Source organism: Cydia fagiglandana, chromosome 15 (genome assembly GCF_963556715.1).
Source record: "Cydia fagiglandana chromosome 15, ilCydFagi1.1, whole genome shotgun sequence".
Classification (NCBI taxonomy): domain Eukaryota; kingdom Metazoa; phylum Arthropoda; class Insecta; order Lepidoptera; family Tortricidae; genus Cydia; species Cydia fagiglandana.
In genome coordinates this window covers 17354372-17368503 of record NC_085946.1, presented here as the reverse complement: position 1 = coordinate 17368503, position 14132 = coordinate 17354372, and the positions used below count along the sequence as shown (strand labels likewise).

Below are 14132 nucleotides of genomic sequence, written 5' to 3'. Positions count from 1 at the left end.
ATTTTCTAAATCTGCGCCCCCCAAAACCTATAAAACGACACCCATGACGACTTTTATGACATAGTGCATGGCCACCATTTTGGAATCCAAAATGGTCATCATTTTCTAAATCTGCGCCCCCCAAAACCTATAAAACGACACCCATGACGACTTTTATGACATAGTGCATGGCCGCCATTTTGGATTTCAAAATGGTCATCATTTTCTAAATCGGGGCCCCCTAAAACCTATAAAACGACATCCATGACGACTTTTATGACATAGTGCATGGCCGCCATCTTGGAATCCAAAATGGTCATCATTTTTTAAATCTGCGCCTCCTAAAACCTATAAAACGACACCCATGACGACTTTTATGGCATAGTGCATGGCCGCCATTTTGGATTCCAAAATGGTCATCATTTTCAAAATTGGGGCCCCCTAAAATGTATAAAACGACATCCATGACGACTTATATGACACAGTGCATGGCCGCCATTTTGGATTCCAAAATGGTCATCATTTTCGAAATCGGCACTCCCTAAAACCTATAAATCGACACCTATCTCGACTTTTATGACAAAGTGTTTGGCTACCATCTGCATGCAAGACATTTCTATTATTTTTACGTACAAAAATGGCCCCCTGTCAACTTCCAACCGAGATTTAATCGATAATTTATTCGATTAATATTCAGATTAATTCAATTTCAATCTATGTTAGGTCGACTAAACTAATCGCGATTAAAATTTGAGGATTAACTTTTTTATTCCATTAATTAGTCGAATAAACAGTTAATCTATTAAGTCCCATCTCTGACCACGGCATTTTTACACTTTGAGAATATCTGAAAACAAATGAACACAAGGAGCCATTTTGCAAATCCAGTAACTTTGTTATTACTTTTGACAGCGCGTGTCATGTGTCTACACAGAGTCGACACAAAGTCGAAACATTTGCGACTACTTTGTGACTGCAATATTTCTCAGCCTTAAACCATATTTATACATCATAATTAACAAGTTTCGTAGTATGTAAAGCGTTATTTCTGTTATTTAAGTATAGTATACGCATCGAAGTACTAAAAATGCATCAAATAATATATTTATGAACACAGGCACTGAGAAGTAAACAATTTCATTTCTGGCTAAACTAAAACAATGTGGTGGCGCGTTGATTATATTACACTTAGTTTATCAAATCACTCGAGCAGTTTAATTCCCCATTATAATTTAAGTCCTATTGTAATATAAATGCAAACAATATATAATTACGTCTTGTAATCCGTTTTAGAGATGGCGTATTAATGACACTTATTTTTATTTAACTATTTTTCCATCTGACAGTTTCCATTTGACAGGAACAAAATGAACGAATGAACGAATGATATTGGCATAAAGTAGTCGCAAACCCGAAACAATGTGTGCACACGGCGACCACACTTTATGTCACTTTGTGTCATGTGTCGACCCTTCCCCATTTCTGGTAACTGTGTCGACACGGCGACGACTCTGCGACTGGAATTGTGACCGAAACAGACGGTGTCGACACAAGATGTGTCTACACCGCGTCGTAACGGCGACTGGAAATGGTTGTATGGGAAGTCAGTTCCTGCACCTATTTTTGGGATGGTTGCCAAAAGTCCTTTAAAATGTAACCAAGAAAGCACTAAGACGAAGAGGTTCATATTCTAGTAAAACCAAGTTTTAAAAGTAATGCCACCAGAAAATGCAAGTTTTAAAAGTAAATACACGCTAGAAAGTCCCAATTTCGGTTTTAGTTTAAAAATTCAAAAAGGCGAATAGATATTTCATACATACCTCCTGATAAGACCTCTGGAGAGCTCCCAAAAGGGCATCTTGTGTGACTTGGTGCCACCCATGGTGACCATGAGGATGTCGCTCCCGCAGACCGAGGCCAGCAGGATCGGCAGGCACAGGATAGGCCACCGGGAGCCTAGCTGGAAAGGAAATAACGATCATTATTGCGTGATCTTAAAGACATCTTAACCCGAGTAACCCGACTAAGGTTTTCTCGTACAGCTAATGGATTTTCTTCCGTGATCTCTTAGAAGGACACTCGGGCTGTAGAATTTCGGGTATCGACGGTAACGTAATGTGTTTAGGTACTACTAATTTTCTGTTTTCATAATAAAGGTAACGTTCGGATGGCGTCGTTGTTTCCGCTGCAGTATCTGTCAATTTCCATGATAAAATCTGTCACGGAATGATTCATAATCGCGGCAATAATGTCACTTACTATTATACGATTACGCCCGATTCTACCCGAAAACCGAACCCCATTCTTACAGCTCACGGACTATATTAAGTTTTTCAAAAGTCTTTCTTGTAATTAAGTAAGTACAGTCGACGTCATAGACATGTTTACACTTTTGCACCTTACTCCTTTGTAATAACACTAATAACAATCAAAATAAGAATGACTGTAAGCATGTCTATGCTATATGTGTGTATTATACCGGGTGTGGCCTGTAACAGGAGCAAATAATTAAAACATAGATTGTGTACTCCTCAAACGGTGACGCTTTTGTTCAACAACTTTTAAAAATTACGAAGTATTTAGACTCCCTATGTTTCATACAAAATAAATATTATCTTCAATGGACGCCATCGCCACGCCATCGCCATATCATTGTGATTGACGTTGCTTGTCACGCCTTAAACATAACAAAATTTGCAATACATTGCGTCTTAGAATAAACTTTAAAGTGTATTAATAATCAAAACACAAGTTATTTTTAAAAGTCGCTGAACAGATGTTGGTCAGTATGAGGAGTACAGCCTATGTTTTATTTATTTGCTCGTGTTACAGGCCACACCCGGTATATGTCTGTCTAGAGTGTCTAGCCATAAAAGACATCATTATAATAGTGAATGGACTTGAGATTCGGGTCTATGCCGTGGGACCCCGTGCTATTGTTATATGACACTGTTCGGTGCGGTTACGGCTACGACTGTGTCAACTACTAGCGACCCCGGCTTCACACGGGTTACACAAAACCTTAACAAGTTAATACACCTAAACCTTCCTCAAGAATTACTATGTTGAGGTGAAAACTGTATGAAAATCCGTTCAGTAATTTTTGAGTTTTATCAAACAGAAGGACGCGGCGGGGGCCTTTGTTTTATATAAGATGTAGTGATTAACTATGTCAACATAATATGTATAGCGTTGAGATAGGCAATAGGTACCAATGAGGTTAAAAAGCCATGGGTCTGTATGTGGTTTATATTTTTGGATTAGGAATATCGAAATATGAGAAGTTCTTTGAACTAATTCTACGGTTTAACTTAAGTATTTTTCGACAATTTTTTAAAGATATCAGCGCCATCTGCGTTAAGCTTTGCGCGTTTATCAGTCATCTATATATATAAATGCAAGTGTCCTGACTGACTGACTGACTGATTCATCAACGCAGAGCCGAAACTACAAAAGCCAGAAAGTTGAAATTTGCACACCAGATTGCATTTATAAAGTGTACAAGAGATAAGAAGCGATTTTGAGAAATTCAACCCCTAAGGGGGTTAAAAAGGTGATGAAAGTTTGTATGGGGTTAAAGTTTTCTTTTAAGCTAGGAATTTGAAACTTCGTAAAAAGATATATTATTAAAATACAAGAAAACTAATTTCAGCGTTTTTGAAAATTCATCCCCTAAGGTGGTGAAAAAAGGGGTTGAAAGTTTGTATGGATATCAAAAAAAATTTCAAGTGGTATACTTGAATCTTTGTATTTAGGGATATTATTAGAAGAAAGGAAAAGTAATGTCAGCGTTTTGTAAAATTCATTCCCTAACAGGGTTAAAAAGGGGTTGAAAATTTTAATCCATTACAAATGCTTTGAAACTTCGTAGAAAGGCATAATAGCCAATTACAAAAAAAGTGATTGCAACGTTTTTGGAAATTCAACCCCTAAGGGGGTTAAAAAAGGGATGAAAGTTCGTCTTCGGGTGCAAATTTTATTTTAAGTTAGGAACTTGAAACTTTGTAAAAAAGTATCAAATTCAACTACAAGAAAACTAATTTCAGCGTTTTAGAAAATTCAACCCCCAAAGTGGTGAAAAAGGGGTTGAAAGTTTGTATGAATATCAAAAAAATTTTCGAGCGCGGGACTTGAATCTTTGTATTTGGGGATATGTATTATTAGAAAATAATAAAAGTAATTTCAGCGTTTTGTAAAATTCATCCCCTAACAGGGTTAAAATGGGGATGAAAGTTTGTATGGGGTTAAAGTTTTCTTTTCAGCTACGAATTTGAAACTTCGTTAAAAGATATATTATCAAAATACAAGAAAACTAATTTCAGCATTTTTGAAAATTCAACCCCTAAGGTGGTGAAAAAGGGGTTGAAAGTTTGTATGGATATCAAACATTTTTTCGAGTGTGGGACTTGAATCTTTGTATTTAGGGATATTATTAGAAGACAGGAAAAGTAATTCCAGCGTTTTTTTAAATTCATCCCCTAACAGGGTTAAAAAGGGGTTGAAAGTTTAAATCCATTACAAATGCTTTGAAAATTCTTAGAAAGGCATAATAGCCGATTACAAAAAAAAAGTAATTGCAACGTTCTTGGAAATTCAACCCCTAAGGGGGTTATAAAGGGGATGAAAGTTTGTATGGATATCAAACATTTTTTCGAGCGCGGGACTTGAATCTTTGTATTTAGGTATATTATAAGAAGACAATAAAAGTAATTTCAGCGTTTTGTACAATTCATCCCCGAACAGGGTTAAAATGGGGTTCAAAGTTTGAATCCATTACAAATGCTTTGAAACTTCTTAGAAAAGAAAGACATAAAAGCCGATTACAAAAAAAAGTAATTGCAACGTTTTTGGAAATTCAATCCCTAAGGGGGCTAAAAAGGGGATAAAAATTCGTGTCGGGGTGTAAATTTAATTTTAAGCTAGGAACTTTAACTTTTTGGAAAAAAAGGTATAAAATTAAAAAAACATGAAAACGAATTCAAGCATTTTTGAAAATCATCCCCCAAGGTGGTGAGAAAGGGGTTGAAAGTTTATATGGAGATCAGATATTTTGTGAGTGCGGAATGCGGAACTTGAATTTTTGTAAAGGGCATAGGTACCTATTATGAGAATACAAGAAAAGTAATTTCAGCAACCAACATCAAAATCCACTTGACTTTAAACTTCATACAACTTGCTAAAAAAGAAAAGTACTTAATTTCAACATTGCTTGGATATGAAAATTATAGGTACTAAAGATGTAAAATATTGAAGATAAGATTCCACGCGGACGAAGTCGCGGGCAACAGCTAGTTCAAAAATATGCAGTAACGGGGAACATATCATTGGTCAAATTTAATATATATAGTTCACGAAAGTTTTCATGCAATTAACTCAACGGTTAGGTCGATAAGTAGTTAAAATACAGAAAAGCGTGGAATTATAGTTGATGGTTCAATGAAAAAATTACATTTTCAATCCAATATTTCCATTGAATCCAGAAATAATATTTAGCTAATAGTCATTTTCCCGGCCTATTGTTGAGATTATCAATTAATAAATAGCCTTCATGCAATAATTGGTCATTATTTAATAATGTGAGAATTTTACTATTCCTAAGGGTGATGAGAGTTTTTTGTGTTAACGCCGTAATTATATGTATTATTATTAAAATTTTTAGGATGATTAATATTATAGCACGAGATTTATATTGCGTATAACATAGTTATAATATGTATAGCATATTTAAATCAGTAATTAAATAATCATAATGATTAACATAATCTTCTCTTAGACAATGCGATATAAGTAATAAAGTTATACTCAGCTCATGTTTAGATACTTTAAAAATCGAAAGATCTCGTGATTGTACGTAAGTATAAAATACATAAAATTCACAGAAAATTTCACAATTGAAAAGTGCATTTTTGTAAGAAACTTTTAGTAACAGGATCTAGATGCCAAGGAAATTATAATCAGCCAGTCCTAGTACCAGTTGTTCACACTTATGCATATCGGTATTTCGCAAAGTGAAATGGCCAAGTGATCCAATTGCGCCAGAGCCATGCGCCGGCGCAATATTCACGTGATTATTAGTACATTTTTATTATGTTTTGTAACGAAGTAGGTAATTAATTTTCGTAATTCGTTTTATGGGTTTATGTTCTGTGACGTTAGATAGGCGGTCTTCAATGCGATATTGCGTGATATGTAAAATAAGTGGCAGAACATTGAGTTGATTTTAAGTTGTAAAATTGCGAAAATGTTAGAATAAGTCTTTCTAAATAGCCCAATCAAATGAGATTTTTACGAAGAATTAATTCCCAGCAAGCTGCCGTGTAATCCGAGTTTGTGCAATCCCAGGAGGTGTGTATCATCTATTCTCTTTTTCAGTTTTTTTGAAAGTGTAGAGGGATGAATGGCTTAAAGGTAAAAAAAATATAATAGAGAGTTTAAACTCAAAGCTACGTAATCCGCCCGACTTTGTAGTAGCAAAGGCAAAGTGCGGAAATGCCACAATAAACGCTATAGACTTAGATTAAGAAAAGTAATAATTTCATAGAAGTTTGCATAACACTTGCACTGCGTGTGCTATCAAAACCGTTACAAACTTATATTGGTCTAACTCTATCAATGTTAACATTAATAATGTGAAATATGAAACATCTATGTCTATACGAACATTTCACCCACACATTTCGCATTACCATCAGGCGATTCGTCTGCTCGTTTCATACAAGAGCATACTTAAACACCACTTATGTTATGAATGGCGATCTATTAGTAAGTGTGGCAACATAAGTCGTAAGATGACAGTAAGTAGTGTATGAATGAGGTCATTAATTTTCCGTAGAAGATAGTTAAAGGCAGGTTATGGCCGACACAGATCGCGCATGCGTGACGCAACGGCACGCCAGTTATACCTCAATACAACGTAATACCCGCGTAATGTGGAAGTAGAGTTAGTACAAGAAAAGTTTGCAGCTATTTTGATAGCTCACGCATTGCAACTGTTAAATGGCATCATTTCATAGAATAGAAGTTTGACTTTTTTTAATTTTTAACAAGCAGAAACGTCTGCGAACGATGCTATTAAGCTTAGAATAAATTTAAAAGTGGAATAATTACTGTCGTGGGTGAGACTTGAACTCACGGCCTCTGGATAAACACGGCCAAGACAGTAATTTTTCCACTTTCAAATTTATTCTAAGCTTAGAATTAAAATAACACTTAAAAATAATTTCAATTCAATTATCATTTATTTAAGGACTAATTGAGATAATTTACGACTATGACTTATAACTATTAAAAAATAATAACGCATCTCGGCATTGGCATATATCTCAGGACTGGCCTTACGGGCAATAAGAATGGGGCATAAATGGGGCCAGTACAGCGGGGTAACACCGCTACAAAGCGATTGGCTGATGAGTTTGCATCACGCGCGTGATTGGTCGCAACTAGTTCCGTTAGACGGCACGATTCGCTCGAATTCATGAGTGACACCGCTGAACTAAGGTTGCCTCCAGAATCTCGCGAACTAAATTGACAGGTCAATGTGCACAAATGATACCACAGTTTGGCCAGTGCTGTTCTTATCGATATTTTCAAAAAAGTTTTAATTAGAGAATATCGCGAGAATTCACCGCTAGCGGCGCTACTGTTGCGCGGTCAGTTAAAATGTATCTTTAAGTAATTTAAATTATTTTACAAATGTTACTTGGTATTTTGAATATTGTGCAATTTTATAGTAATAGATACAAGAATATTGGATAAACATATTGTAGGTAATTAAATAAATATTTTATTATATTTATTTTATTTCATTTGTTAGGAAAACTTACAGCTAGAGTAACAAGTTGTAAGGTGATAATGATAATATATAAACAGTAAGGCCAATAAGGCCGACCCAGACGGGGACATAAGATAAGATTTCTCATTTATTTTGTGTGGAGTGGACGTAAAAATTAAATCGTCTCAGTGATCCCTATTGCTTCGATTGTAAACAAGACCAGTCCCTAAACTAGACATTCAAGTTGACAATTAGGTCAGAATTTAAATACAGTTAGACCAAAAAAAGACTGCAGCGTTTTAATAGCCCACACAGTGCAAGTATTATTTTAAACGTCAAAATTCTATGAAATTATGACGTTTTAAATAACAGTTGCACTGCGTGGGCTATCAAAATCGCTGCAGAGTTTTCTTGGTCTAACTTTAACCCCTGGAGCGCCCCAGAATTACCGTAGTATGGAACTCCTATACTAGTTACCAGCACACGTGTCTGTGTAAGGCGCTCCACGGGTTAATTATCGATCAATCTCATCTACCGGTCACGTTGTATAAAATAAAATCACCAATTTTAGATTTATGGCAACAACCGCGAGCTCTTGATATAAACAATTAAACAACTTGTCCCCAAACCTGCATATTAAGATGGTCTGAATATCTCCATACAAACGTACTTGACTGTTTCCTCCGTGGGTTTTGATGCTAGAGCAATGATTTTTTCAACACAGATTAATGTTGTCAATATCTGTGTCGGACCGTTTTGCTTTTTTTGATATTTTTGTTTTTTAAGGCGCTAGTAGAGCCTTTCAAAAATGGCCAAAATGGCCTCATTGACTATGCCGCAATGAGAGGCGTAGTATTCAAAACTGATATCAATTAGCCAAAAAAGCAAAACGGCCCGGCACAGATAATTTCATAATCATTTAGATTTCCAAATTTGGTTACGATTGGTTAAGTTTTGGAGGAGGAAACAGTCGAGTAAGAAACCTCGATTTTTGAGATTTTTACGCAGGATTTTTCGCCTTGTCCTTATCGCACTAGTTTTAGGAGCCGCTTCCGTTAGCGAGATGGGTATATTTACCTAAAATTTTTAAAACTCAGCTCCTGTTTCGTCTTAACATTGAAATTTGTCAGTTTCACATCCGCACCTCCTGATTTGATTGGTAACGGCACAATCATACAATCGAATCAACCACTTTTCTCGTCACATTCATACAAATCGAAATCGTTTGTGACCCCTTTATAATTACGACATGGGTAGTAAGTGCATCTTCCTTATCGATATCATTTTATCGACATATACTCCTGACTATTTTTTCTTTGCTATTCCTGGTATCATTTTATTTGTCAAACTCATGTCAATTTAGTTCGCGAGTTTCTGGAGGCAACTGTAGTACCATTATTAGTATGTACCCGTAAGGCTTATCCTGAGATGTACGTCGATGCATCCGAGTGTATGTCCGCTGCGGGACAACGTTTAGGTACCATTGAAGCTAGCACAGAAGTGACGGCCAGATTGGCCAAATATATCCCGACACATCCTTATTTCTATAGTAATAAAGTTGTATTTCGATATGTGGCGCTGACTGTACAGTATATACTAGAGATGTTACCTTAAAGTAGGGTTGCCATACGTCCCGGTACGCCGGGACATGTCCTGGTTTGAAGCATGATGTCCCGGTGTCCCGGCCCATAAGCAAATTGTCCCGGTTTATAAATCATAGTTATTTAGTACGGGGGATTGAGACAGACAGACGGCCGGACGGTCAACAAAGTGATCCTATTTGGGCTCCGTTTTTTTCCTTTTGAAGTACGAAATCCTAAAAATCTACCTACTATTATCTCGAAAAATTTTCGCGCTCGCTTCGCTCGCGTTTTCATTTAGGTACCTACATTTTTTGTGACAGTCAAGTTGAAATTTGGTACACATATATTATGTCAATCTATAACCCGAAGACAGACATGTAACGTAAATAAAATGAATTTTAAACATAGGGGGCACTTATTGGGGGGTAAATGAGACACTTAATAAACAAAGTTTTGCAAACTATATGGTGTTATATATCAAGTGATAGAGCTGTGGGAATCTCAAATATATTTTATTAATAATTTTAAGATTAATAGTTTAGAAGTAATTTAAGTAAATAGACAAAAAATTACCACTTCCCCTCTTTATCTCCGAAACTACTAAAATTAAAAAAAAAAATACTAAATAGTTCCTTACCTATAGATGACAGAAAAACTTATTAGAAATATGCAGTCAAGCGTGCGTCGGACTTATTACTTAGTTTTTGATCGTCCCTTACGGGTCTTTTTTAAACATTTCACTCACGTTTCACATCAAAATATACATTGTTGAAAATTGTGTAATGTACGGAACCCTTGGAAGGCGAGTCTGACTCGCACTTGGCCGGTTTTCGTTAAATGTCCCGGTCTGAGCCCCGACACTTATGGCAACCCTACCTTAAAGGAACATGCCATATTTAAATATTGATAACAAATAAAAAACCGGCCAAGTGCGATTTGGACCTGCGCACGAAGGGTTCCGTACCATTCCTCAAACAAGGGATTGTATGGGAATAACCCCATTTAAAATTTATTTTATTCGGTTTTTAGTATTTAGTATTTGTATTTTAGTATTTTATTTTAGTATTTATAGCGGCAACAGAAATACATCATCTGTGATCAACTATAATAATATCACGGTTCATGAGTTACAGCCTGGTGACAGACAGACAGACAGACAGACGTAGTAACCCTAAAGCCATCTAGGCCATGGCGGGGGTGCATTTTGTTTTCCTTCCTTGACTTCTGGGGCGACAAAACTTATTGGCCCGGGGCGCCAAATTTCAAAATACGAGTCTTTAAGGGGCCCCTGATTAAGGGTAACATTCAGTGGCGGATTTCCCATAAGGCACAGTAGGCCCGGGCCTAGGGCGGCGAGATATTAGGGGCGGCAAATTGTGACAAAAAATTCGCTGATGATAACGAAAAAATAACTCAAAATTAGGCCAGGCAACGAATTCTCAAAAAAAAGGTACCTATAGAGGGAAATGCTTGAAACACAATTTTTGACTTTGTACCTAACTTTATTTGGACTATCTAGGAGGAGGTGATGGGAGGTATATCAAAAGTCCCCGGCCGTAGCCCTTGAGCCGGGGGGAAGAGAGGGGTTTGAAGGTCACATTTTTCAGTTTTTCGCTTATATCTCGGAAACTATGCATTCTAACGACATGATCATTATACAAAATGAAAGTTGGTTAAATTTGCTACAAGCTATAATTTTTATGATATTTGGAGGGCCGCCACACTTAGCGCAAACAAAGGAACCCTACCGCTAGGAACCCTTATACTCGTGCGTCTGGCTGTCCGTCTGTCACAGCCTATTCTCTCCGAAACTGCTGGACCAATTAAGTTGAAATTTGGCACACATATGTAAGTTTGCGACCCAAAGATGGACGTGTAACGTAAATAAATGAATTTTAAATATGGAGGCCATTTTGGAGGGTAAATGGGAAAATCTAAAAATAAAGTACTTCAAACTATATCGTGTTACATATCAAATCAAAGATCTCATTGTAAGAATCTCAAATATTTTTTTTATACTTTTAGAATAAATAGTTTAGCAGTTATTTAAGAAAATAGGCAAAATAAAAGGTTTTTCTTATGTTTCTTTTATAGATTTCTTGAATGTTTTTGTAGGTACATAAAAAGTCAATGTTATTGGTAAAACTGTCACTTAAAATGAATAAGTATTTGCTTATTTTTTCGTAAAACCTATGTTCCTATGATCATGTCACAAGGACGTATAGTTTCTGAGATAATAATAAGCGAAAAACCGAAAAATGTGACCTTCACACCAAACCTCCCTACTTTTGATATGTTCACCTCCTAACGAGTCCAAAAAAGTTACTAAGTAAAAAATGTGTCCCAAGCATTTCCCTCTATAATATATATTTTCGTTGCCTGATCTAAATGTACCTAGTCAATATGATGGGTGCTGATGCTGAGAAAGGGGCGGCCACAAGGCTTGGGGCCTAGGGCGGCAAAGACTGCAAATCCGCCACTGGTAACATTCCATTTCTATCCGCAGCTGCATTACTGTCAATTTTACTATGGAAATTGACAATGACAGCGACGCGTTCAGTACCGGTAGTGCAGCTGCGGTTAGAAATGGAATGTTACCTACCATAACAGTCCACCGGACTGTATCTGCCTGTGAGTTGTTTGAAACTGTCAAAGTTTTATTCTAACTGACAGGCCGATACCGTCCGGCGGACTGTTAATCAATGGGCCCCTGTTGTTATCCTTCGGGTAAGGAACCCTAAAAAGCCAATTTACTGGTTATTTACTTAACAAACACCATTCTGTTTACGAATATTACAATAGGATTTTTGTTACTCATAGACCTCACAGTCATAAAACAGAATAAATAATTGCCTCAAACAATGAGATATCATTTCCAAATATTTTGTACTGACGCCATTAACTACGAATAACGTAAGTGTCAACACAATTGTGACGTTCCACGGAAAAAGGTACGTAGGTACGTACGGCTGGCGCTTACGTCGCATATCACCGCAATAGTAGAGTCTGTTCGGAACGAGTATTGGACCCCATACATTGCACGCAGTGAACGAATATACAAGGAAACATTCTGTCCGCTCAATTATGACCCAACGTAAACTACCCCGCGATAGGCGGTACTTACAAACTGCTCAATTGGCAACCTCAGTTCGACCGAGTTGACAGTCAGTGACAAATGGCTAAATTGGTTTATAAAAACAACGTTTTTTTATAACTAAAAATGGCTTCATGTGTCTGGAAGTGGTGCAGAAGTTACTCTGCTCATACCAAGGCCACTGGAATCACTTTTCACATGTAAGTAAACAGATAAATTCACTAAAATTTGGAATAAATATGACGACATTTTTTCAATATTACCGTGCTAAGCTAAAACGTAACACCTGCATACGACTTTCATAATAACATACGACTTTTTAAATTACGAGGATAATAGGGATGATGTTATGCTAAATGAAGTAGACAATTTTATTAACTTAGTTTGATTTAGGTATCCTACATTGTAATAAATTCCTTCTTACATATTTATATCATCCTTTTTTCTTTCATGGGATGGAGGTATAAAAACTACCTAGTTATTTCAAATTACCTAATTATCAAATTTCGTATTGTTATTCTAGTATTTGTTATGTTACTTTCCATTCAGATTCCCTTAAGATCCTATTCGCAGAGAACTATGGACAAAAGCTGTCCAATTAGAAAGACATGAAATTGATTGGATGCCTGACAAGAGATCTAGAATATGTTCTATTAATTTCAAAGATGAAGATTTCCACTTGTCAGAAAAAGGGTTCACGACTTCACGCAGCTTAATAAAACTGCTTTACCGATTTGTACTCATGAGATAACCATACCCGGTCTCCTATATGTAGATATGTTTTTTCTGTCACTCTTTCAATGAATTAGTTTATCAAATACACACATTACCTGAATATGTTGATCATTTGAAGCCACCTTCTGCTATCACGACTATATGCTACGACCAGGTACTCTCTCAAGCCATTTCCGTCAGCAGAAAAGAGCGCCAAATTTAGAAAATGTAAGCGCGCGAACGGTTATGGTCCCATACAAAATTTTAATTTTGCGTCTTTTTCTACTGACAAACTTGCTTGACCGGCTATATACTCGTACATATAAAATATTTCCATTGGAACTGAAATTGGGGATGAGCCTTTATTGTGTCTCCGCCTGTTCATAATTTTTTGACCCGATTCGTGTACCCATGTAAATTTTGCAGGCTGTCCGATTAATAAAATCAAGCTCACCATACATTTACTATACTTGATCTTGATCTTAGAAAAACGGACAGACTATACCTGAACGTGACTTCGCTCTGCCTTACAGATTGATAATAAAATATACCTAGCTGTAAAAAATACTTATAATAGCGGAATACATTTATACAACAATTAATATTTACTTATGTTGAGTTAGTTTGTTATTTCTTAACAAAATTTTAACTAGTTATCTTTTAATTGCATTAAATTATTATACGTGAAATATTTGACTGGTTCTTCGATGTATTGCATAAACCTATCCCCGTCCAAGTCATATTCTAATCAAATATGAACCGCGGACTCTCAGCGGCCAGTACGTACAGCAAGAAGGTTATTAGCGGATTAATGTCGCTGATTGGTAGTTATTGACGTTATATGCATTTCATCTACACTTAGCTATGTACATTTGTGCAATAGAGATGACTATTATTCCGTTTACCAGCTTCGATTACAGGCTCTGTAAACGTATCGTCTTATTTAAATGTAGGCGTAATTGTGTATGTGTGCTAATTTGTGCCGAGAATT

At 36.3% G+C, this 14132-nt stretch overlaps 1 protein-coding gene across 1 annotated transcript in view; it reads right to left on the bottom strand.

Moving 5' to 3' along the window:
* LOC134671479 (UDP-glucosyltransferase 2) overlaps nt 1-14132 on the bottom strand; it is a 64993-nt gene that overhangs the window by 29785 nt on the left and 21076 nt on the right. The window contains exon 2 of the mRNA XM_063529345.1: nt 1800-1939. Coding sequence (XP_063385415.1) covers nt 1800-1939 — 140 coding nt within the window. The remainder of the gene's footprint in view (nt 1-1799; nt 1940-14132) is intronic.